Source organism: Solanum verrucosum, unplaced genomic scaffold, assembly GCF_900185275.1.
Source record: "Solanum verrucosum unplaced genomic scaffold, falcon-dt-bn FXZP01000084.1, whole genome shotgun sequence".
NCBI lineage: Eukaryota > Viridiplantae > Streptophyta > Magnoliopsida > Solanales > Solanaceae > Solanum > Solanum verrucosum.
In genome coordinates, this window is record NW_026019846.1 from 1,677,487 (window position 1) to 1,701,156 (window position 23,670).

Here is a 23,670-nt window from a genome sequence, read left to right on the forward strand (position 1 = left end):
ATTATGAAATTACTTTGACTATTTAAATTTAATTATGGTGCACTGTCAATTTTGTTTAATATAAACTTTAATTATTAATATTATATTTTAATCAAACGTTTGTTCAATTATTTTATTTCAAAACTTTAGTATCCTAGACTGAAACTTGAAAGACTAAAGTTATTGTACATTATATAACATATAAAGATATAGTTCAATTTCATTTCTTTTATCATATCATTTTTAAAATTACTAAGATAAATTCACTATTACTAATATAAGAAAATAAACTAATTAAGTACAAAAAGGTATTACATGATTTTATATTTTGAAATAATAATTCATACTTGATGTTTAAGGAACAAGAAGCTTTTTTTTTGGTTGCTAATTATCACCATTAGTTTAGGTTAAAATGAAAAGCCTATACATTTCTTTTTCTATTTTTCTTATTATATTTCTCAATATTCAACACCTCAACTTTAAACAGAGAAGAGAATCCATTCATTTGAATAGTTCAAAAACAAAATCAATTCTTTTTTTCATGTTTAGGAGAAACCATCATTAGATAGGGTATTTTGTATTGCTTCACTAGTTGGAGATATTTTTTAGTTAATTAACTAACATTGAACACATTTTTATACCAAAAATATAATAAGTGGTAAAAGTGACCTATTTTAAATAATTTTGAACATTTTCCCTATCTAAAATGGTTGTAGTATAAGAAAAAAGAAAAATAGTTAATAACACTAAATATATCTGTATAATATTAATTGATTTGCGATATATTATTTGAATTTTAGATTCAAACATTTATACATTCTATTCAATAAAAATTCTACACTTAGACTCCTTATTAGTTAATCCCTTTTGTTTCAAAATAAATGTCTTCTTAAGAAAAAATAATAAATACATAACTAATCTATACATAAATATTATTAATAGTTACTTTACGAAAGTATAGTTGTTTTAAGAAGAATGAGGATGGAGAAATGAAAGGAAATAGAGGCGGCACAAATCCATATTAGTCAAAGTTTAATTAGAAAAAAAAGGAAAGTAGAGTGTTGAAGTTGTGGGCTTTTGGGTATTGTTTTGAGAAGAAGCAGTCATCGCCTCTGGTTTGAAACTGTTTTTTTTTTCCTAGACAGAACACTCAAAAACTAGTAATCCTCGCATTACTCTCTCCGCTTTCTTTTCCGTAACACACATATGCAACATATATCTTCGAAACACACATACATTTTTGTGTGTAATTCATCAAACGAATTTTTGTGTGTTGTAGGTAAGTAAATGCATCAGAAAAAATCAGAAGTTCAGATCGGAAAAGAAAGCAGTTGCATCTCTTCCGATTTCAATCCTACACCGCCCCTTGTTTCTTCTTCTTCTTTATCTGTTCATCAGAAACATACTTTGATTTCTCCTCAACATACTGCTATTCAGATTTATGTAGAAAATGATAATGACCCAATTCAACCTCATACCCCAACCAAAACCACCCCACATAAGAGACCTCATTTGGGTTCTAAATCTGTCTTCAAATCTCCATCTTTATCTACTTCTCTTCATAAATTCCCTTTAAAGCCTCAAAACCCATATAACAATTTCCATATATATCCTTGTCTTTGTCATCTTCGTCGAATTTTCCGTCTCCATATACGCCTTATACTCCTTCTTTCTCTACCCTTTTTCTATTTCTTAGTTTCCCATCCAACCAATTCTTTCTTTTTAGATTTTCTTTCTGCTTTTGCATTTTCCTCAGCCCTTTTGTTTTCACTAAATTTAGCACTCCCCAGACTTCCCTCAATTCGCTTATTCCTTTCTAGGTCTTTGCCAATTAAACTTTCTTCCTCCAAACAAGTTTCTAGGAATGCTTTGCCTGTCTTTTGGTCAATTGGGTCACGAGCAAAAATTGATAAAACCGTGAATTCAGGTTGTTATGTTCAGGCTTATAGTAATGGGGATGTCTATGAAGGGGAGTTTCATAAGGGCAAATGTAGTGGAAGTGGAGTTTATTACTATTATATGAGTGGCAGGTTTGAAGGGGATTGGGTTGATGGCAAGTATGATGGGTATGGAGTCGAAACATGGGCAAGGGGGAGCAGATATAGGGGCCAATACAGGCAAGGTCTTAGGCATGGATTTGGGGTTTATAGGTTCTTTACAGGTGATGTATATGCTGGGGAATGGTCTAATGGACAAAGTCACGGCTGTGGAGTTCATACTTGTGAGGATGGGAGCAGGTATGTAGGTGAATTCAAGTGGGGAGTTAAGCATGGCCTTGGACACTACCACTTCAGGTAAGATGTACTCATTGATATTTTACTTTCATTTTTGTTGTCTTAGTTTTGACCATATGTTCATCACCAAATTAAAGTTTCGTTCTGAAATCCAATAGGGGCATGATATGTTTGTCCATATGGATTTTAGTATAGCTTATAGATGATGGCATTTTATCTACTTATTTGCTTATTGGGAAAGATGCTACATATTTGGAATTTGCAGACAGTTAACACCTTAGATATGGCCTACATCATGTCAAGCAATAAATTGATTGTTGTTGTTGCTGTTTTGTTGACTATATATATATAGATATATCTTATATAAAGCAAAGTATGTGGCCTTCTTGAAATACTTATTATCATGGTTAGAGGATGGTGAAAATATTCGTTAAGCATGTTGCTTTTATGTCTCAAAGGAAGGGTAGCATTTATCTACTAGATGTCACTAAATAAATTTTTATTTCCATCTTTGTCCTTCTCTGAACTAATTAAATTTAAAAGGCGACCCTCTGTGCTGGGCTATAAGATAAGATAAGATAAGTTTATTGTACTACTTGATTGCCGGTAATAAAGAGCTTCTGTAAGAACTGGAAGACTTTTGATTGTATGTAGAAGGATGCAGTTTATTTTAAAACAGTAGGAGAATAGTTAAGCAATCATATTGGTACAACTGAACGAGAGCCAACCTTATGTGTTTACTTCGGAGTAGACAAAAAGAACAGTTATTGTCCCATTTTTCTTATGTCCGACCTAATTTGTTAATAACTTAACTTATGAGCAACAAGTTGAGTCCACTCCCTTTACCTTCTGTCCAGCTTTCCCCAGTTCCAGGGTACTGGATGATTCAACAACAATCAATATGTGCCTCTCTCCTCATTTTTTTGTATCTCATCTCCATGTAGTCATTTTTTTGTCATAAAGACGGTCCTTTTCTGTAGCAGGAGTATTCCCTTTCAAAAAAAAATCTTTTTGAGGGGTTGCTGATTAGTACCGACACTAGAATCGGATGTAGTGAATCTTGGGAAGCAGTTATCCCCCACCAGCTATAGTGTCTTAATTATGTGAATTGTGGAGCATCTTTGTTTCTGCTGAAGTGCATTTCTTGCCATTCCACTTCTTTCTGTGTGACCTTGCATAATTTTGACGTCAGTTGGAAGAAATGACTAGTAAAGTATACAATCATGCTCAAACGTGATACTATCTTGAAAAAAATTCTTAATGATTTCCGCCAGTAAAAAGGTAACTTGGTGGTTAATTAAATTTGATGACTGAGGTTAACTGATTGTAAAATGATATAAAACTTCATTGGCACTAGTATCTTGACAATGGAATCCAGTTCCCTTGGTTGTGGAATGTCAGGAGTCAATCTTCTGCAAGTGAGACAGAAGTTTTATGGGCATTTTCAAGAGAACATATAAGCCTATGTTTCAGAATAGTTTATCTGCTGACTCTGCATAAAATTTGCTAAAATGGCAGAACTAGGTCCTGAATCATGGGTTGATTGACTGACTAGATAGTTTGGATGATTTTGCTCTCTATTGCAAACTTTCGGATTATATTAAAATTGTAATTTGGAGACTGATTGGGAGAAGATATGCATAGATATACTGACTACATTCCGTTGAGATTTATGCTATGGGCATAACAACCAATAAGATCACTGATATTGACGGTTTTGTATGATTGGTTGATAATTAGATTTTACAAACGTTAGAGAAACTAATTGCTGATGGATCATCTCAGAGTATTGCACGTATGGTTGTAGAAGATATAAAATCAACTAAGTCAAGACAAGAAGAGCGTGACTATTTCAAAATATGATTGGAATAGCAATTCGTTGGCATAGCTTTATTATAAAAGATTGGTGAACTTCCTTTGAGTTTGCTACCCCAGCTACTTCATTTATATATTAGTTTAAATTATCAGCCTAGGAGGTAAATTGCTTGCCTCATATGAATTGCTAAATCCCACTTTTTATTTTTTCAAATTTTTTTGGGTGTTGTGGGAGTTTGGTGGTGGCGTTTTGTGAAGGCACATTGCCCATACTTCATATAAGTTAAGCAAATTTCTAATCACTTGTAGCACCTGAAACTAAAAAGCACTGAAAAAGTGATACAGCTGTATCGTTTGGAAGTTAATACCAGAGAAACATTTATATCCTCATTTTTTTACAATTATTTCCATTTTGTGAGTCTAGAGATCCATGTACCAGGTAACTTATTTGGATCAAGTAGACAGGATGAAGTGGTCAGTTGAACATCATAATTATCACGAAGAGCTTCTTTCCCATTTTAATGTTTGTGTGCTTTAAAAATTGTTATGGACTGTGGCTGTATGCCTATATCTGAGTTAGTGCAGGGTTCTCGAAAAATAGCATTTCATTGGTGAAAGATATTGGTTGTAATGGCGATGATACTTGGTACTGTGACTCATATTTATCACCAAACAGTTCGAAACAAGAATAACTGATACTTGGGCGTAGTTTTTACCTGACAGGTCCTTCATTTTTGCAGTACAAAGCATGCTCTGTTAACTGGTGCGATGATGAAATGACAATGAAGCTATTGGCTTACATATTTTATTTATATTTCCTGCCATTGACTTGGTTTTTACTTTTCAATATAGGAATGGAGATAATTATGCTGGGGAATATTTTGCTGATAAGATGCATGGTTTCGGAGTATATGTTTTTGCAAATGGGCATCGGTATGAAGGAGCCTGGCATGAGGGAAGGAGACAAGGGCTTGGGATGTATACTTTTAGAAACGGGGAAACCCAGTCTGGTCATTGGCAAAATGGGGTCCTTGACATTCCAAGCACACAGAACAACTCCTATCCTGTATCTCCTGTTGCTGTTTACCATTCCAAAGTGCTAAATGCTGTACAGGTGAATTATTGGTTTATCTTTTAAAAACTAGTTATTACATCTGAAGTTATTGATATAAAAACAGGATATTTATTTTCTAGGCTACTCAGATAGATCTACTTCTCCAGCCCATGATACAGAGTGTCATAGGCTCGTTCCCTTAAGTAGTACTTGAGTTGGCTTATAAAGGATTATATACTAACATAATTATAGCTTGTTTGGTCAAGCTTTTGGGAGGCCAAAAACACTTATTTTTTAAAAGTTTGGTCTTTGGCCAAGTTTTCAGTAGGAGAAAATAAGTAATTTGGAGAGTAGGAGAAATTGGTTTTCATAAGCTAAAAAATAGCTTTTCTCAAAAGCACATTTAAAATAAAAAACTTTTTTTAAAAATACACTTAGAAGCACTTTTAAAGATTTGGCCCAACTCTAATTGCTGCTCAGAAGTAATTTTTAATTTGACTAGCCAAACATAAATTGCTCCTCACCAAAGGTACTTTTTTTTGGACAACTCTTTTTCATAAAGGACTTTTCGAAATCAGCTTTGATTAGAAGCTTCGCCAAACTTGCTATTAGTACTCCTGCAAATTCAAACTTCTCAATGTCATATACTATGAGATGACACGACTTATCCGAGTCAGTTTGATTCTCAATCTGACAGTTAGGTGGGAAGAGAAAAATGCAGGTTTAATTTGTCCAAACACTGATTGCTTTTCCATATTTTAACCAGGAAGCACGTCGAGCAGCAGAAAGGGCCTATGATGTGGCTAAGGTTGATGAGAGAGTGAACAGGGCAGTTTCAGCAGCCAACAAAGCAGCCAATGCAGCTAGAGTAGCTGCAGTGAAAGCTGTGCAAAAGCAGATGCATCATCATCGCAGGAATAGTGATGACCTTGCAATGTTCAACTGATGGACTTGTTTCAATTCAAGCCATAAAGTGTTCATCCTTTTTCACAGACAGCTGCAAAGGGGATTAGTCCTTAAATTATTGTTCTCCGTTCAATCACTTTTGTGATTTCCCTATCATGCCCCATGCAGAAGCTAGTTGTATTGTCTCTTGGATTTTTGCCTTGTCTAAGTTGTGCATTCTCCAAGCTGCTGCATTACGGTTCAACCCCTTGCTAAGAAAGTGGATGACATTACCTGCCGGCATACCTTTTTCATTCATATGTTTTGTAAATTCAGCTAAGTTGTAGAATATGAGGTTTTGCTGTCCAGAGAGAACCTCAACCCTAGCAGTCTTCTCATGTGTACTAGCACTGTTGAGAATCAGTTGAAGTCATAAAAGGAAATAGAAAGCCTCGTCTTTATTTTGTCTGACTAAAGTTATATAGCTGTATAATTGCTTGCTTATGTTTGGATGAGTCTTCTTTGGGTGTGGGTTGAGGATTTAAACATACTCAAATCGTACTTTTTGTTTTCTAACATATGATTTGACAGTCAGTAGGAGATACTATGTAATAATTACTTTTTACTGAATTATATTGGAGGTTCGTCAATCAGAACTATTTTGTGCATAATAACCAGATTTAGAATTTTCTTGAAAGACCAGACATGTAACTATGCTGGAAAGGATCCAGATGTAAGCAATTTGAGTTGAAACATGAGTACATATAAGCAAAGCAAAATCAAACATTCAACTTGCATAAGACATTCAGATTCCAGTGTCTAGCTCTCTGTCTGCTCCCTTAGCCTTCGAATGGTGCTCCTAACAGTGACAGCACTTGCAGTGCTGCCAAACAAGGGAGCAAGTCATTAGTACTTTACGTAACACAGGAAACAGAAAAGCAAATGGTTGAGATGAAAATTTACTTGAGCGTATAGGCACCCCCTGCTTTGACTTCAATCTTTGCAGCCCCAAATACCAACAGCCTTCCTTTTCACGGCATACTACATACATTACAATGCCAATATCTAATTAACATTATTACCAATGCAATGATGAAACACATGGTCTATGCTGGTATACCTTCCCACAGAACTCACAAAAATACTTGCTGTGCTGACTGACCTCCATCTTCTTAATCTGCTTCCTCAAACTAGCCCCATAACGGGTACCTGTAAGGTTATTAAAAGACATGTATTTCTTAGCAAATAATTAGACACATACCATACTTGCCGACAATACCAGCCTTCTTGGTCCTCTTGGTCTACACATGAAGAAAATGTTATTTAACAAGCTAAAATGACTATCCAGGATTTCGAGAAGCTAAATAAATTAGGAATTTCCAATGTGACAAACTTGAAAATTTTGAAAGATTAAGGCTGTATATATATGTATTAGAGAGTGTTAACCAATTTTAGAAAAATAAAATAAAACAAGATAGATATAAGATTATGAAGAGGAAGAGTAGTGTTCTGCAGAAATGAGAGCAATGAAACCAAACCAAGGAATTAGATATACTGAGTCAAGCAGTAGGTGAGCAACCAATGCTACTGATGAATCTCTCTTACAGGTTCTGAATGTCAAAGTTCATTTCCAGTACAATCACCAAAAGAAATTTAAAAAAATTAAAAGATCCACTTCCAGCCACATTTCCTTTTCAATCAATTAAACTAGTAAGGGGATACTGAATTATCATTGAGAATGAAAGGTCTATATATTCAGCTTCGCCAATCACCTCGCCCAGTTCAAACTTGTAAACATGTTAACAAAACCATAACAAGTAACGCAAACGAACTACATAAAATTATCTAATCTGAATTTATTTGTAGAGTAAAAGAAATATTACCATTTTGACAAGTTAAGGAAGTAAAGACGATTGAAGAAGACGACCTAGCAGCGGCAACTAACCCTACAGTTCCATTGGATACAGCCTGCAGTTAAATCATGCTACATGCAGCCCATTATTCTTTTGTTGCTTCTCACCTAAAGCCCACTATATAGAATTTAAGCCCATTATTCAATTATACCTTATTGGCCCCTATTTTTATTGGAAAAAGTAGCTAATTAGCCAAATCCTTAAAATAATGGACAAATTACTTAACTACACTCATTTACTTACCTTAATATCCATTTATCCCTACTTATTTCAAAAATTTCAAAAATCTCTTATTTACCTATGTATCCCGCATGTATCCTGTGCACAACGCTATGTATCCCGCTATGTGGAATGTATCAAACGCTATGTATCCCGTGCACAACGTTATGTATCCCGCTATGTGGAATGTATCAAACGCTATGTATCTCGCTATGTGGAATGTATCAAACGCTATGTATCTCGTGCACAACGCTATGTATCCCGTGCAGAATGTTATATATCCCGCTATGTGGAATGTATCAAACCTAATGTATCCCGTGCACAACGCTATGTATCCCGCTATGTGGAATGTATCACGTGCACAATGTTATGTATCCCGCAAACATCATTTTTAAGGGAAAACTAGAAGGGATATGATGTTATTTAGTACTTATATTATGTGGTTCCTATAATTTATACTAAAATAATTATTAAAAATGTTAATATATCAATATTTTAGAATAAAGTGTATCATAGTTTAGTTCCTAATATATATCGGATGCTTTGAGTTGGAAGACACTCCTAAATGGGTAGCTTAGTCTTTCTTAAGTTGGAGGAGAACCTTTGGCCTCGGAGATTCAGTCATTGGCTAGACAGTTGGTTCGACTTGATATTTTTACACCTCATCGTGTTTTAGCCTTTGTTGAGGCTAGATCTAATTTGATGGATCAAATTCCTTCCCACCAGTTTGAGGATGACAAGTTGAGAGCGATTCAGGACAAAGTAAGGTAGAGCTAAGTCGACTTCTCTTGATCTCGAGGGAGTTTTGAGGATTAATGGTCATATTTGTGTGCCTAGAGTGGGTGGTTGGGTGCGCATGATATTGGAGGAGGCTCATTGTTCTGAATACTCTATTCACCCGAGAGCGGCTTGCTCCATGTGTTACTTCTCGTGTCTCAGCCTATCTACCTCCTTATTTGGTATCAGAGCCAGACCGTCCTCTTCGGAGGGAGGAGCAAGGTTTCGCATAAGGTCTATTTCTAGTGTTTTTACCGCCAACTTTTATTTATTTAGTCTTTTACTTTTGTTAGAACCTTTAGTCCTGAAAAGTATGTATATTCATAAACTTTGTTTATACTCTTTTCATATATTAATTGTAGTACCTTTTATATTTTGTTATAATCTTTCAAACGTTCGTAGTTATATAAGGTATGTCCATAGTTTTTTTCATATATTAGTTGTAGTGTTTTTTCGAAAATTTTTATTATGGTAGAGGCCCAACCAACCAAAGTTGTGTGAGGCTCCACCCAATTTTTGACATGTGGATCGTGGGGCCCAGCTATCAGTTAAGGCTGAAAAATGAAACCAAAAGGAGAGAGAATGTAAAGTTTGAGTGGGAATTGCAAGACAATTGTGGGGTCCACATCAACTTCAATTAAATTAATTAAAATATTTTATTGAAAATGGAAAAATGCACAGTAAAAAAGGTAAGGAAGGTAATAAAAAATCATATTATTAGTTGATCAATATTTTTATTTTCTATTTTATATCCACATTTATTTAACGTGTTGAATTGAATATCTATTAAAAAATATTATTCTTATATTAAAATTTGTTTACACTCTATTTTCTTTAAGCTCACGTTACTTGTGTATATTAATGTTAAATACCAGACTGTCTAGAAGCTTCCAGACTGTTAATCCCTTTTGCTCTTCCCTCTCTTTCTTTTTGGTACATTTTTCCTTCCAAAGCAAACTCATAAATGTATTTTTTATTTAGAATATATCAAAAATTGTCAAAATGAATTTAAAAATTGTACTTTTTCATAATGATAATTAACTTATTCAAGTTATATTTATTCTGATTTCTATCTTGTTTTGGAATTATATATATTATTTTGTCATAATAATTATATTTTAAAATAGAAATGAAATCGGGGCAGGACAGTTAGGATGCGACATAATTTATTAGGTATTTAAAAAAATTATAACTAAAAATTTAATTTTTTTTTGATAATCTCTGTTTAAAAATAACTTTATATACATGAACTAAAAATGATAGTACTCAAATTATGAATTTTTTAGTTAATTTGATAATTAAAATTGTTCAATAATAAAATTATTATTGATATTCAATCCTTAGAACATTTTTCCGTTTTGACAAAATAGATATTTATTAATATTTTTATTGAATATATCAAATGTTTAATTATATATTTAAAAGTTAGATATTTTATTAGGAGTAAAAGGAACATAAGGCTGGATAAGATTTGTGTATATTAACGTCAAATACCAAATTAAAGACAATAAAATATACACAAATCTTATATTATCTTGTAATATAGAACTATTTTTAAAAGTAACGCGAGTTTAAAGAAAATAGAGTGTAAACAAATTTCAATATAAGAATAATATTTTTTAATAGATATTCAATTCAACACGTTAAATAAATGTGGATATAAAATAGAAAATACAAATATTGATTAGCTAATAATATGATTTTTTATTCCCTTCCTTACCTTTTTTACTATGCATTTTTTCATTTTCAATAAAATATTTTAATTAATTTAATTGAAGTTGACGTGGACCCCACAATTGTCTTGCAATTCCCACTCAAACTTTACATTCTCTCTCCTTTTGGTTTCATTTTTAAGCCTTAACTGATAGCTGGCCCCACGATCCACATGTCAAAAAATGGGTGGAGCCTCACACAACTTTGGTTGGTTGGGCCTCTACCATAATAAATTTTTTCTTATACTTCAGAACAAATAACTTGCGTCTTTTCTTAGATTTTAGAACAAATATATGTTTGAGTCTTTATTGTCAAAAAACAACAAATATATGTTTGAGTCTTTATTGTCAAAAAACAACAAAAATATGTCTATTTCAGAGTCTTTACCATCGTCTTCCACTTCTTGTAAATTAGTGTCTTTCCCGTCGACGTCTAGTTCATGTAAATCCTTAGCCAAAGTAAACATGTCTCCTACTTTGAGTAAAATGTTGTTGTGTAAATACGACTACCTTTATAAAGTAGATGTGTGACCCCCAAAAAATAAAATATCGTCCACATATCTACCACTGTTAAACCCATATTCTGCCTTTGTAAAAAAGTCTTGTAATTCTTGGATGCAAATCCGCTCCTTGGTCCAAAAGAGCCGAAAGGAGTCAAGGAATTTGTTGTTGCGTCTAAATTTGACCAGCACCCTATTCTTGCAAATCAAGAGGAACAGTTCATCACTTTGCAAATACAAGAGGATTTTCCTTGACAGTGGAAAAGCCTAGGTTTTACCCATATCCATTTTGGTGTTGTTAGAGTTGTGTTGACATATCACGGAAGAAAAGGCCAACCCGTTGTGGCGCGTATTTCCTTTTTAGATACCAGATACTATAAATACCAACATGCAAACTTGGGTACGTCAGAAATCACTCTCAACACAGGGTCTGTCTTTGTTATTATATTCTGAAACTTCAACATGTCCCTACATGATCTGTATCTGATGGAGGCGTTGAAGATACAAGTCCAAATACTTGGTGCTCCTCAAGCTAGAGATGCCATACATGCTACTCTTCATTGTCAGTTAGCTTGGAGAGTCCAAAACTATGCTATGGACCTATCTCTTCCTAGTGGCCAAGTTGCTTTGTTCCTAAATGTAGATGCCACCAATGGAACCACTCAGTGTATCCAGATCCCAAGGAAAATATCTAGAGAAGAGCTTGTCAAAGTTCTACCTAACACACGGGTCACGAAATATGAGAAGTTGAGAGTCCATCCTCAACATCTCTTCTTTGATGAACCTAGCTTGACCATTCCAAAAGTTGATATGCTTAGTCACTTTCCCCACAAAGGCCAAACCAAACAGTCTCTATCCATATGTACCAATCCCATATTGATCTTCCTTAGGATAAGGACCCACAAACTATATCTTGGTTTCTAAGTGTCTTTAAGTGTGAGCATGATTGGATTTGACAATTCGATCATGATGGACGTGGTATACAATGGTTCACTCCATGGAACATAGACTGTGATTGCAAAGGATACCAAGAAGATGACTTGGATAATGCTGATACAAGAAAAAGGAAACTCTGAAAAAGAATTCAAAAGAAAATATGATGACGAACACCCAACTATTGGTTCTCTAAGCCATCCTGACAAATACGAATTCCTTGTTTTGTACAAATCACAAAATAAGTCAGCTTTACCCACTCAAAACTGTACTTCCAGAAATGAACATGCTCCTTAGTTATTCATGATATCCCTATGGGTTCCAGTCACAAATATAATCTCCCCTCATATTGCACATTTGAAAAGGATAATCTAATTCATGCTCCAAAAATACCTCAAAATAGAGTTGTCCTACAGTCGGGACAGATTCTGCCTACGGGCAACTTATACACAACTTCTAATTGGCAATCCAAAGATATCATGAGCAAAAATGGATTGTTGTCCACAAAGAGTCATTTTGTCAAGAGTATTACTCCTACACAACACAAAGGTAACTGCATGGGAGAATAAATTGATAGATTCTGGACAAGATAGATTCTTCTGTCCAGAATGATGCACTTATCAGAGCACTGGAACATAAACTACAACTTATCCGGCTTGATAAGTGCCCACAAGAGACATCACTCTTCTGGTTTTTCGATCATCAATGAAAAGAGATGGACTTTATAAGTGATCGAATCTTGGAACTGAAATATGGTAGGATTAAATCAGCAGAAACCCCAATCTCTCTCCCTACATCATTTCCCTCATCTCCACAGATATACTCCATACTGAGGCAAGATAATCCTTTCTTCATTTTCAATGATCATTCACATATGCCAATGTAATTCACCCTTGTACCAAAATATGAAAATAAGTTTGACATTGCCAAATTTGTTTGGGATCGAAAGGAAGCAGTTGCGCCCCAAAAGAAGACTTAAGCAACACTACGACAATCAAAAAAGAAAATGGATCTTCATACCAAAGAAGACAACAAGGACGTACCTATATCAAGTTGCATAGCCCCATCTGGGGACCTTGTTTGCTTAGACCCAAGTCCATTCATCCAAAATGTTGACTTGGAGGCATCCAGGTATGATATGTCACCTGAAGACCTCAACCCAATTGAGCATGGTCTTCCTGATGATGATTTGGTCTTCCATGAACGGAGCATCATAGATAATTGATCAACCCTGATCAAGAAGTTTCACAACTCTACAACCTAGATAAGGATGATAACCCTGATTCTAATCTCCTTATAAAGGATACTTCATCGGGCAATGATGAGTTCTATTATGTTGTTGAATGACAAAGTTGAAAGTACTTCATCTTTAGATGAATATCCTGAACCCAGTATCGCTTAGATTGACTTTAATGAAGAATGTGGCATAATCTTTAGATGTTGATGAGCCACCTTAGCTCACCAAATGCCAGCAAAGGAATAAAAGAAGAAGAAAATGCCACAGGCAAGCCCGAAAGGCAAAAATGATTAAGCTAAGAGAGGAAGCATCTACCTCAATCGAATGACCCAATCCGCTACATGACGAATATCCCTCAAATAGGCGATCCAAAAAGAAAAAATAAAAGATATGTTTCATTTGCTGGAGGAACTTGCACCTTACAAGAGATTGTACATACTATAGTAAAGCAAAGAGAGCCACCCAACTCTTAGTTGATGTAGTATAAAATAGTAGCATTTGTACCATTAAGGATGATAAAGATGATATAGTGGATAGTAAAAAAACACCAGAAGTGACTTCTATTTCCCATAGTCCCGTATCTCAGTTGAAGGATATTCTATTTCAGACATTTGATTTGAAGGAAACGGAAGTCAATGTCATCCCAGGCGTTGAGACTCCTTATATCCAACTTGCAATCTATCCGGCCAAATGGGATAGACCTATCTAGGTAATTGCTTTCATGGATACATGAGCAGTTGCATCAACCTTACTATCCTTCCAAAGGGGCAATGGATTCCACATTTTCAAAATTTTAATATGGCTTCTAAAGGGATCCTCACATCTAGGGTGATCACAAAGAGTCCTATCACAAATGAATTCTTCCCAGGTGTATAATTTATAACCAAGTTACTTGGCTCCATTATACCAGGGACTGGTCTTATAATTGGATTTGACATCTACAAGCAGCTCAATGATAAACTCATGGTAAAAACATAAGGTATAGCCTTCAGGGACAAGTTTAAACCCTAAAACACAACCACAAGGCTATTTCCAATCATTAAGGATGAATGGGTCAAAAATATTAAGTGTCAGCTAGTGGAAGAATCATGTGCTGATTCCCACAAAGAGTTCATGAAGAAGCATGATATACTACTTGTGTGAAACATCCAAGTAGGTAGATAAGGTACTAGTAGGTAGCTTGCAAGCAGGTGGATAAGCAGTTTATTGGCAAACTTTTCTAGGAAGTCTTGTGACGAACTTTGCTAGGATGTTTTGCGGTAAACATTGGTGGGTAGGTGGTAAGTGGTAATTCCTTGCACATGTCATCAGGCGTCATCCGATTATGCAGAGGTTTGAGGTGTTGAAGATGATATTGAATATCCTTCTTCCATCCACCAATCGTCACCATATTTGGTGTGAGGTCAAAGAAGCTTAGTGGCCAGTTTTTTCTGTTCCTTGTCGGGCTCAGTTTTGAGTCTTCTTGAAAATGTCTCAAGCCTTGACAAGAAATCTTCCATGATATTGTCTTTTCCTTTGAGATGTTTCACTCAAAATTTATAAGGAGAGAACCATTGTGCCCATCAAAGGATCTGGGGTTCGGGATGAACTTTGGGTTTATCTGGATCATTTTTGGGAAAGCCCTCATATCCATTTCAATAAGAAATTCCGCATGGATTAGGAAGAAGTTAAAATTCTTAACTCCATTTTACAGCTAGAATCTCCTTGAATGTGGAATGATAATGTTGTGCTGCATCCTTAAATTTTTCACTGACATATCCACATATTTTGTGCTGGCCATCTTTTTTTTCTAAAAGGATAGCACTAAAATATTCATTACTAGCATAAATCTGCAATATCTTCAAACCATCAGAAGGAATATGTAGGGTTTTGACCTCTTTGGATATGTCTTTGATTTTGCAGACTGTGATGAGTATGAGATTTCGACTCATTTAGGGCTTTGTTTTCATAGTTTTACTGTCCTCGATGCCTAATATATGCTCTAAACTGATGTTAAAGTGTTGATTTGCATCAATGAAGGCTAAGGAGCAAGGAAAGGACATTACCAGGCAAAATGAGTGAAAAAGCTGAAGAAGTTGAAGGAAGGCAATCTTGGTGATCGCCAAGACCACTCGGCAAGCCGCTGAGTGGCAGTGCCATACCTAGTAAAGAACCTACTTGGCAATGGAAATGGACAGCAGTGGACCACCGAATGGATCGGCGACCTCGATCCTGATCGCCTAAAATCACAAAACCCTGAGGGTAAAAGGCCAAGGCAAACCGGCATGGAATGGAGCAAAGGGCGCGTCGCTGATTTGGTCGGTGATGCTCAATTTATTTTGCTTAATGGTCCTGAAGGCCAAAACTTGGGATACTATAATTGAAATTTGAAAAGCAAAAAATATATCTGGCAATTGGGAATCTAAGCTGAGTCATATCCAATTTTTCCTGAGTTTTTCTATTGTAGAACTTAAAGCTTTTGAGACTTGGTTTTGAGGAATTTTCAATTGGGTTTGTTAATCAAGTTGATTTGAAGCATTGTAGAGATTTGGGAACCATTACCGAGTTCATGGATAACATAATTGGTAATTGTTTCTTCCTTTTTATGATGTGTGACTAAAACCCCAATTCTTGGGGTGTGATCATGTGATTATTGGCTTAATTAGCTTATGGGTATTGTTATTTACTGATTTAAATGCTTAATTGAAGTGGGTTTAATCGATAGTTGTGTATTCATATATGAATTTAGGTGCAAATGCAATTCTAACTTAGTGTTCTGGGCTTGCTTGAGAAAGAGGTTTTAAAACCAAGGTTTTCGATTGATGATTGTAGTTATTGGGTTGATGTGGGTTCAGCTTGAGCGAGTGAATTCTAAACTCGATTCTACCTATCTAGCTCGAGAGAGTAGATAAATTAAGGTTTTGTGTTGTTTATATTGTTAAGCTTGTTGAGGTTCGAGAGAACTCACTTGAATCGTATAGTTGTTCGAGAGAAAGCTATTGCATTTATAGTCTCGCCTATCCACTGAGATTCTGCAATTGTTAGTGAATTTCAATTACCCATATAGTGAAATTAGCGTATAATCGATCACATCCCGAAATTCCTCTCTACTTATTGTTTCCCCTATTTTTGCAATTGTTTTAGTTGTTAATTGACAAATCAATTCCCCCATCTGACATTTGTGTCACCCCTTTCGAGTTATCTTATTGTTTTCGATAATATTTATTCCTATTAGACCACATTTAAAACTTTATAACTGAATTCAAACTTGTATCGCTCCCTGTGGGTTCGACCCCAACTCTTCGTTGGGTTTTATACTAGATTACGGTCGCCTACACCTAGTATTGGATGATGTGTAGTTGAGCGTTTATCAAAATGGCGCCGCTGCCGGGTGATGAGTCCATAAATTGGACTAATTTATGGCTGTATTTTGATAAAATTAGTGTCCTCAAATGCATGTTTTGTCTTAATATCTGATGAAAACCCTTAAGTTTTAGGTATTTGGAGTTGGAGGGAAAGCATGGACACTACTTAGCAAAAATGAACAAAGGCAGCTGAAAGAACGAAGAAATGAAGATCTGAGAATCGCTGAACCCGTTCGGTGAGTCGCCAAAAGGTCTTAACCTCACCTTTTGTTCCAGTGTGCTGAGCTCTGAAAGAAAGGAACAAATCAGCGGTGAAAAGGAGCAGTCAGCGTGTCGCCGAGCAGTTTTGCGAAGCAGTACTATGTCGCCCAATGATCCAAAATACGACGATGCTGAAGGATAGAGCAAGACGGCGATGAAACCTACCAAAGGGCGGATCACCGAGTTGGTCGGCGATCTCGACTAACGACGTTGAATGATCCGCTGCAACACAAATTTTTTGAAAACTATAAATACTCGTTGAGAGTTGTAGCTTAATATCAAAATTTTAATATAGAATTTTTAACATAGAATTTTGAGTTCTAAGTTTGGAGAGGGTTTTGAAGAACTTGAAGATTCAAAGGGTTTCAACTCTAAGAATTTAGACTTGGGTCTTGTGGATTATTCACTCTTGGCTTGTTTAGACACTTAAATCTTCATACCCATTTGAATGCAAACTCATATTGGTATAAATTCCCATCTCTTTTACATATCTAGCTAAAATCCCAATTCTTAAGGTGTGATTTTGTCAATATGGGTTAGATTATCTGTTGGGTCTTGCTTGTTATTGATTTATTTGTTGTTCAGATGTGATTTCATTTAGTAGTTGTGGTGGAACTTAATGAAATTGTAGTTGCAAATACGATTTCACCTTTGTGTTTTCAGCTTTCTCGAGAGAGAGGTCGTAAAACTAAGACAACTGATGGCCGGTGGGATTGGGTCGACATGAGGTTCAGCTCGAGAGAGTAAACCCTTGTCCTTCTCCCACACACTCAGCTCGAGAGAGTGAGTGGGCTAAGGCGGATGCTGTTCTTCATGCGGCAACTCGGTGTTCGAGAGAAACCGAGTTGATTTGGGGTAAGTTGCTCGAGAGAGAATTTACCCCCACTATATTCTAGCCTAGTCACAAATATTCAATGGATTTATTATCAAAAGCATGTACCAAATAGTTTAGTTTATCCCGTATTCCTATCACATTCCAAGAATCCCATCTCCTTGATTAGTACTCTTTGCATTTTTGTTGTTTTTGCTTACTTGTTACAAACCCCCATTGTTAATTGACACTCTTGTGTCACCCCTTAGATTTAACATGTTCTTATTCGATAATGTTTTTAGCTATGACTAGTTAGGACTAAATTTTATTTTTCTATTAATTCTCAAAACCACTCCCTTGGGACTCGACCCCAACCCTTGGTTGGGTTACTTTACTATTGTACTATCGTAGACACTTGCATTGGAAGTTGTGTCTTGATTACGCAAACATCACCGGGGAGTGGTGTTTTGAATTATCTTATTGAAGTTTAGATTGTGATCTTCTTGTGTTGTAGTTCAATCGACTTAATTTGTTTTGTGTTTGTGTGTAACAACCCTAAAAATGAACTAGTGAAACTGGAGCCTAACATGTGTGCGTTTGTGTTTCTCTTGAGTTTTGAAGTGGTTTAATGTTGTCCTGAGTTGTGGTTGAAGGGTTTAGGGGTTAAACGTCAAGGTACGACCTCCCTTGGACCACCCTAGGGGTCCTTGAGGAGGACCCTAAGTCTAATCCCAAGACCCCTTGAAAACCATAAGGCGGCCCCAAACTTGGTGGACCATGGAAGGGGACCACTCCCCGTAGGTCCATCCACGCCCCGAGGATGGCCTCCGTGGGTCATGGCCCCCAAGTTCAAGTGACAACCACCATTGACGGATGACCAATACGGTCCGTCAACCCATCCACGGTCCGTGGATGGGGGTCCATCAATTGGACCTGGTTTGCTGTCAAGTGACACAACCAACTTAGGGGTGAGTTAGTAAATTAACCCCAAGTCCTAATTAATGTATGGACAGTTATTTTTAAGTGTTTTAAGGTATTTTAAGAGTTTTAAAATATTAAAATGGTATTTTAGATTTCATCTCTCAAATCAAAACCCTTCCCCTCCTAAAAAGTTCTCTCTAGAAACTCCATTGGAGATCAAGGTCAAGTCCAAGCTAGGGTTGGGGATTTCAAGGTGTTTCTTCTTCAATTTTCATGGGGAATCAATAGCAAGGTATGGTGATCCTTCATCTATGGTTAGCTTTCACCCTAGAGTCAATTTCAAAGAAGTTTTCAAGGTTTTCAAGTTTCACAAAAACCCTAAGTTGCACTCAATCTCATGGGTTTTTGCATTAAACGTTTACAAATGATAAATTACGATTATATTGATGTTTAATTGATGATTTAAGATGAAAATACTCTAGGAACCCATGATTTCTCTCAATTTCTATATTGTGACTTATGAAGTGGGTATGTTGATTATGAATGAATGTTGACGGATTTATGCCTAGATTGATTTAAATTGTTGAATTCTATCATCATCTATGCCTAATTATGGTGAATTGTTGGTGAATTGAGGATTTGTGATCATAGCCTTGAAAAGGCAAGTTTGACCCTATTTCATGTTAAAGTAGAATTGTGCTTGAATTGTTGATCCACTTGAAAGGTGGAGGTGTTTACTTACTATATACATTGTGATCATGGCCTTTAAGGCATAGTGTGAAGGATTGAAGTATTATCATGATGTTGTATATGTGAAGGAATTCCATGTGATTTCAATGATAGAATGATGATCATGTTTAGAAGCTAATTGTGTTAGGATTGAATGCTATCTCTCTATTAACACTCATGAATGTTGATGATGGAATGTGAAGGGTTTTATAATGTAATGTTGTATATCTTGAATAGGTAGACTTAGGTGCCCTCTTCTTGATAAATGAAAGTTATGTTGAATGTGATCTCTTGAATTGGTAGGCTAAGGCATCCTTTTCTTGTATTGATGAATGTGACCATTAATGAAGTATCTTGACTTGGTAGGCTTAGGCATCCTCCTCTTGAATAATGAATGTATCTTGACTTAATGTCTTAATGATCATGAATCGGTAGGCCTAGTGTTGGTAGACCTTTCATAATGACTAATGAATGTGTTGATTATCTAGAATTGGTAGACCTAGTGTTGGTAGCCTTCTATAAAGGACTAATGAGGTATTTTAGGTTATGTCTTGAACCGGTAGACCTAGTTGTGGTGGCCCTTTATGATGAGTCTAGAACCCAATGTGAATGTAAAACCTTGAATCGGTAGACCTAATGGTGGTGGACCTTTCTTGTGTGAAATGATGAACCTTGTATCGGTAGACCTAAATGTGGTGGCCCTTCTTGGAAAGTCAATGAGCTACCTTTAATGTACCTTGAATCGGTAGGCCTAATGGTGGTGGCCCTTTCTTGTGTAATGTACTTTGGGTCGGTAGACCTAGTGATTCGTAGCTCTCTAAAGTACAATGATGTTAATGTGAATGAACTACTCTATGGGAATGGAGGCTAAGCACCGAGTGGATATGGCTAAGATGGTGGCTCTCCCAATGTTAGGCTAGAGTCCAATGGACATCTTTTTTATCCCATAACTATGTTCCTACATAAGATGGTTAATAGTTCTACCCTAGGTAAGTAGAACACCTTTCTTCGGTGTGGGGTTACATGACACTAGATTCCTTGATTTAGCTCTCATTGTCTATGTCGGTTACTGCCTATTCCCATCATGTGAGACGTGCATTATGGTTTCTTGAGGAGTTCTACAAAGTGTGGGTGGTAGTATGAGATGCATCCATGCATTGCACGAGTAGGCTTTGAGAGCATCATAGTGATTTCTCTAAGTCTTAATGACTATTGTTTGAATGTCTTCCTAGGAAGAAGTTAAGGAGAATGTTGATCTAATGTCTAATGAATGAAAGTCCTCTAAATGATGTTATTGAGTAATGTTGACTCTTAAATACTTAAATGTCAATGATCCATACTATACTTTGATTGTATTATGAGTACTTCCTTGTCATGACTTATTGTATATGAATGTGCCTTGTCTAGGGTGACTTTGACGGAGTAGTTAGTGTGAGTAGTAGTATGGGATTCTACTTGCACATTGCACAAGTATTTTTTAGAGATGTCTTAGATATTGGTCTTAATGTGATGATGTGATTCATGTATTATTTATGTCTTTTATATGATTTATAGTGTAAAGGTGGAAAGGATGAATGGTAAGTTCACTTATGGTGGCCCTAAGGTGGTGCCTTAGTGTGGATGGTGGTACGAGATGCTATCCATACATTGCACAAGGTATAGCTTGAGGGTTACTTGAGGTGAAGGCTTAAGGTAAAGGTAAAGGTTTATATGTTGATCTTGTTCAAATGTGAAAATGTGACTTGTATGTTGGTTGTGACTTATATTATGCCTCTTTTAACAATGTTCATGAAGTTTTACCAAATGGCATAAAAGCATGACTTTCTATTCAAATGTCCTTTTTAAGTATGTTTTTGCATGGTCATCATACTTAGTGCTTTTAATGTGCTATCCTCATTCTTTTCCCTTTTTACCAAAGTGTAGGCTTTGGAGATTTTGGTGTTCTATGCTTGATGGATAGGTTTCTAAGGTGCTTGAAGATGAAGACTTGGTGAGTACTCATAGTTTCAAGGACAAAACCCATTAGGTTCCTTTTATATCTTGTAGTTTATGTTCAAGGTTTTGTATGGGCTAAGTCCCAATGTATATTAGTATTTTATGGTTTGAGACATATTATATAAAGTCTAGAAAGTCTTCCGCTTGCTTTTTAATGAAATGACTTCGATTGTAAAGAAAGTTTTTAATTCCTCTCTATTTTCCTATTTTCTTATGTTCAAGAACGCTATGAGGCTTGTATTAGACCCCTTCGGGGTCGAGTACACCATGTTACGACTAGGCGGTGCTCTCGGGTCGTGACAAACATGGTTTTAGAGCACAAGATTTTGGAATGGTCTTAGGATGTCTCAAACCAAATTTAGTAGAGTCTTGTTTATAATGTGAAGCATGCCACATTATGAATAAGAGGCTATTGGGTGTTAAGAAAGTTTCACTTCTTCATTCTTTAAGTCGTGCCATAGAGTTTAGATCTATAATGTCTTTCCCTTATTCCTTATGTGATGGTCTTTAGAGTATGACTACTTGAAAGGAGTATGCTAGAAGGGTTGAGGGAGAGAAAAGGTTGGTTGTGATGCCAACTATTACTATGTGACTTGATAGATGTGAGATGATAGTTTGTGGTGTGACTTTTGTATGAATGGGTTACTTTATGGTTATGTTTGTTGTTAGTAGAAGGTTATGATGAGTTTTGAGGTATGTTGAAATAGTTGATGAAATGTGGTGTTTTAGAAGTGCCTAGATGGTAAGGTCTTTGAGTGTCCTTGATGTTCATGAGTTAGGCTTGATTGAATTTCTGACCTTATGAGTTGTAGTGAGTTTGAGGAGTTTAGACCCTGCGTGGTGGACTCATATGAGACCTTGAGTGGTGTTGATAAGGTTGTTTGTGAGCGAGAGTTGCTTAATGAAGACCTTCGTAGTTTAAAAGTACCGGTATGTTGATGGTTTCTTGTAAGTTGTGGATGTCTTGATTGAGGTTGCTATGGTATGTTCATGTTGACCTTAGTTGGGTTTACTCCTAAGTGGGGGATAATATGTTGAGTAGTAAGGTTGTTGAGAGTTCCGATATCCTTACCTCTTTCTTTATGTGCCGATTCAAGCCTAAGACAAAGAGTTCCTTTTCGCTTATTTCATGTTTTGGAGTCATGTGTGATATTGAGTTTCCATGGTCTCGTTATGTTGTGCATGTTCTAATTGAATTCTTGTTTAGTTGAGAAAATGAGTTTTCATGATTTATTGTTCCTCATGTTGATGTGCATTTAGTTTGAGTTGTCTATAACTTCATGAGGTTAAATGTTGAACATGCCTAAATGTGTTGTTATGAAGAAGTTGCATAATGTGCTTAATGATGTTGTGATGAGCATGATATGATTTGGAGAAGGAAGTTCCTCCAATAAAATGAAGAATCTGAAGTTTTGATGCATAATGCGTTTGTAGATGTAATTCCGACCTTTTTGTTGTATTTTGAGCATATTGATGTGGAGTTTATGTTTCCTCCTATGTTTTTGCATTTATATTGATGTTGCATGCATGATTGCGGGCTGCTAGTTTTGTGTCGTTACCCCTTAAGGTGTTTAAAGTGTCATTCGAGGACGAATGTTCCTAAGTGGGGGATAATGTGATGACCCTAAAAACGAACTAGTGAAACTAGAGCCTAACGTGTGTGCGTTTGTATTTGTCTTGAGTTTCGAAGTGGTTTAATGTTTTCTCGAGTCATGGTTGAAGGGTTTAGGGGTTAAACGCCAAGGTACGACTCCCCTTGGACCACCCTAGGTGTCACACCCCAAAACCAGATGTGATGGCACGTGCCCAAACCCCACCGGACACGTCAGCTTAACACCCAAAAACCCGACGATACATAATTTATAAAACAAGAATAAGATAGAAAGATAAGTGGAAGTCTTTAAATAAACTCAACATAACCCCAAAATTGGTTGTCCCATGCACAAACCTCTAATACAGAATCTGAATAAAATATACAAGTCTCATAGTAAAGTTCTAGAATAGAACTGAACAGTAAATATAGATAACTTGAGGGCACGTCTGGAATGAACCGCTACCTCTCAAGTAAGTCTAGAAGCTCTAATCTGAAGATGAGTAATAAGCTGGATCTGATAGATCTGTCAACCTACACAACTGTGTAGAAGCAAGGGTGAGTACCAAAAGCAACATGTACTCGCAAGTAACACAAAACTAAGCTAAACTAGCAGCTACAAACAACTCCTTTCAATCCCAACCGAACCACCGAAACTTCATTCTAACAGCGAACCAACAACCTATACTACACAATTCATAATCAACTGATATATCCACCAGTGTCTTAACATCAACCTCATATCCTCATGTAAGAGCAA

The 23,670-nt window shown here is 36.0% G+C and overlaps 2 protein-coding genes and 1 pseudogene across 3 annotated transcripts in view; 2 read left to right on the forward strand and 1 right to left on the reverse strand.

Annotated features, from left to right (window-relative positions):
- The window catches only part of LOC125816838 (chromatin remodeling protein EBS-like), a 950,056-nt gene that overhangs the window by 449,356 nt on the left and 477,030 nt on the right, over nucleotides 1-23,670 (forward strand). The gene's annotated exons all lie outside the window — the stretch shown is intronic.
- LOC125816807 (uncharacterized) lies at nucleotides 1,057-6,559 on the forward strand. The gene is made up of 3 exons (XM_049496430.1): nucleotides 1,057-2,273; nucleotides 4,881-5,142; nucleotides 5,849-6,559. The coding sequence occupies exons 1-3, from the start codon at nucleotides 1,267-1,269 to the stop codon at nucleotides 6,026-6,028; spliced, it is 1,449 nt and encodes a 482-aa protein (XP_049352387.1). The 5' UTR covers nucleotides 1,057-1,266; the 3' UTR covers nucleotides 6,029-6,559.
- On the reverse strand, nucleotides 6,688-9,838 carry LOC125817121 (60S ribosomal protein L37a-like; annotated as a pseudogene).

Coding starts and splice junctions, on each gene's coding strand:
- LOC125816807 (XM_049496430.1), top strand. CDS start 1,267: ATGCATCAGAAAAAATCAGAAGTTCAGATCGGAAAAGAAAGCAGTTGC. Junction 2,274..4,880: donor CTTGGACACTACCACTTCAG/GTAAGATGTACT, acceptor TTTTCAATATAG/GAATGGAGATAATTATGCTG. Junction 5,143..5,848: donor AAGTGCTAAATGCTGTACAG/GTGAATTATTGG, acceptor TATTTTAACCAG/GAAGCACGTCGAGCAGCAGA.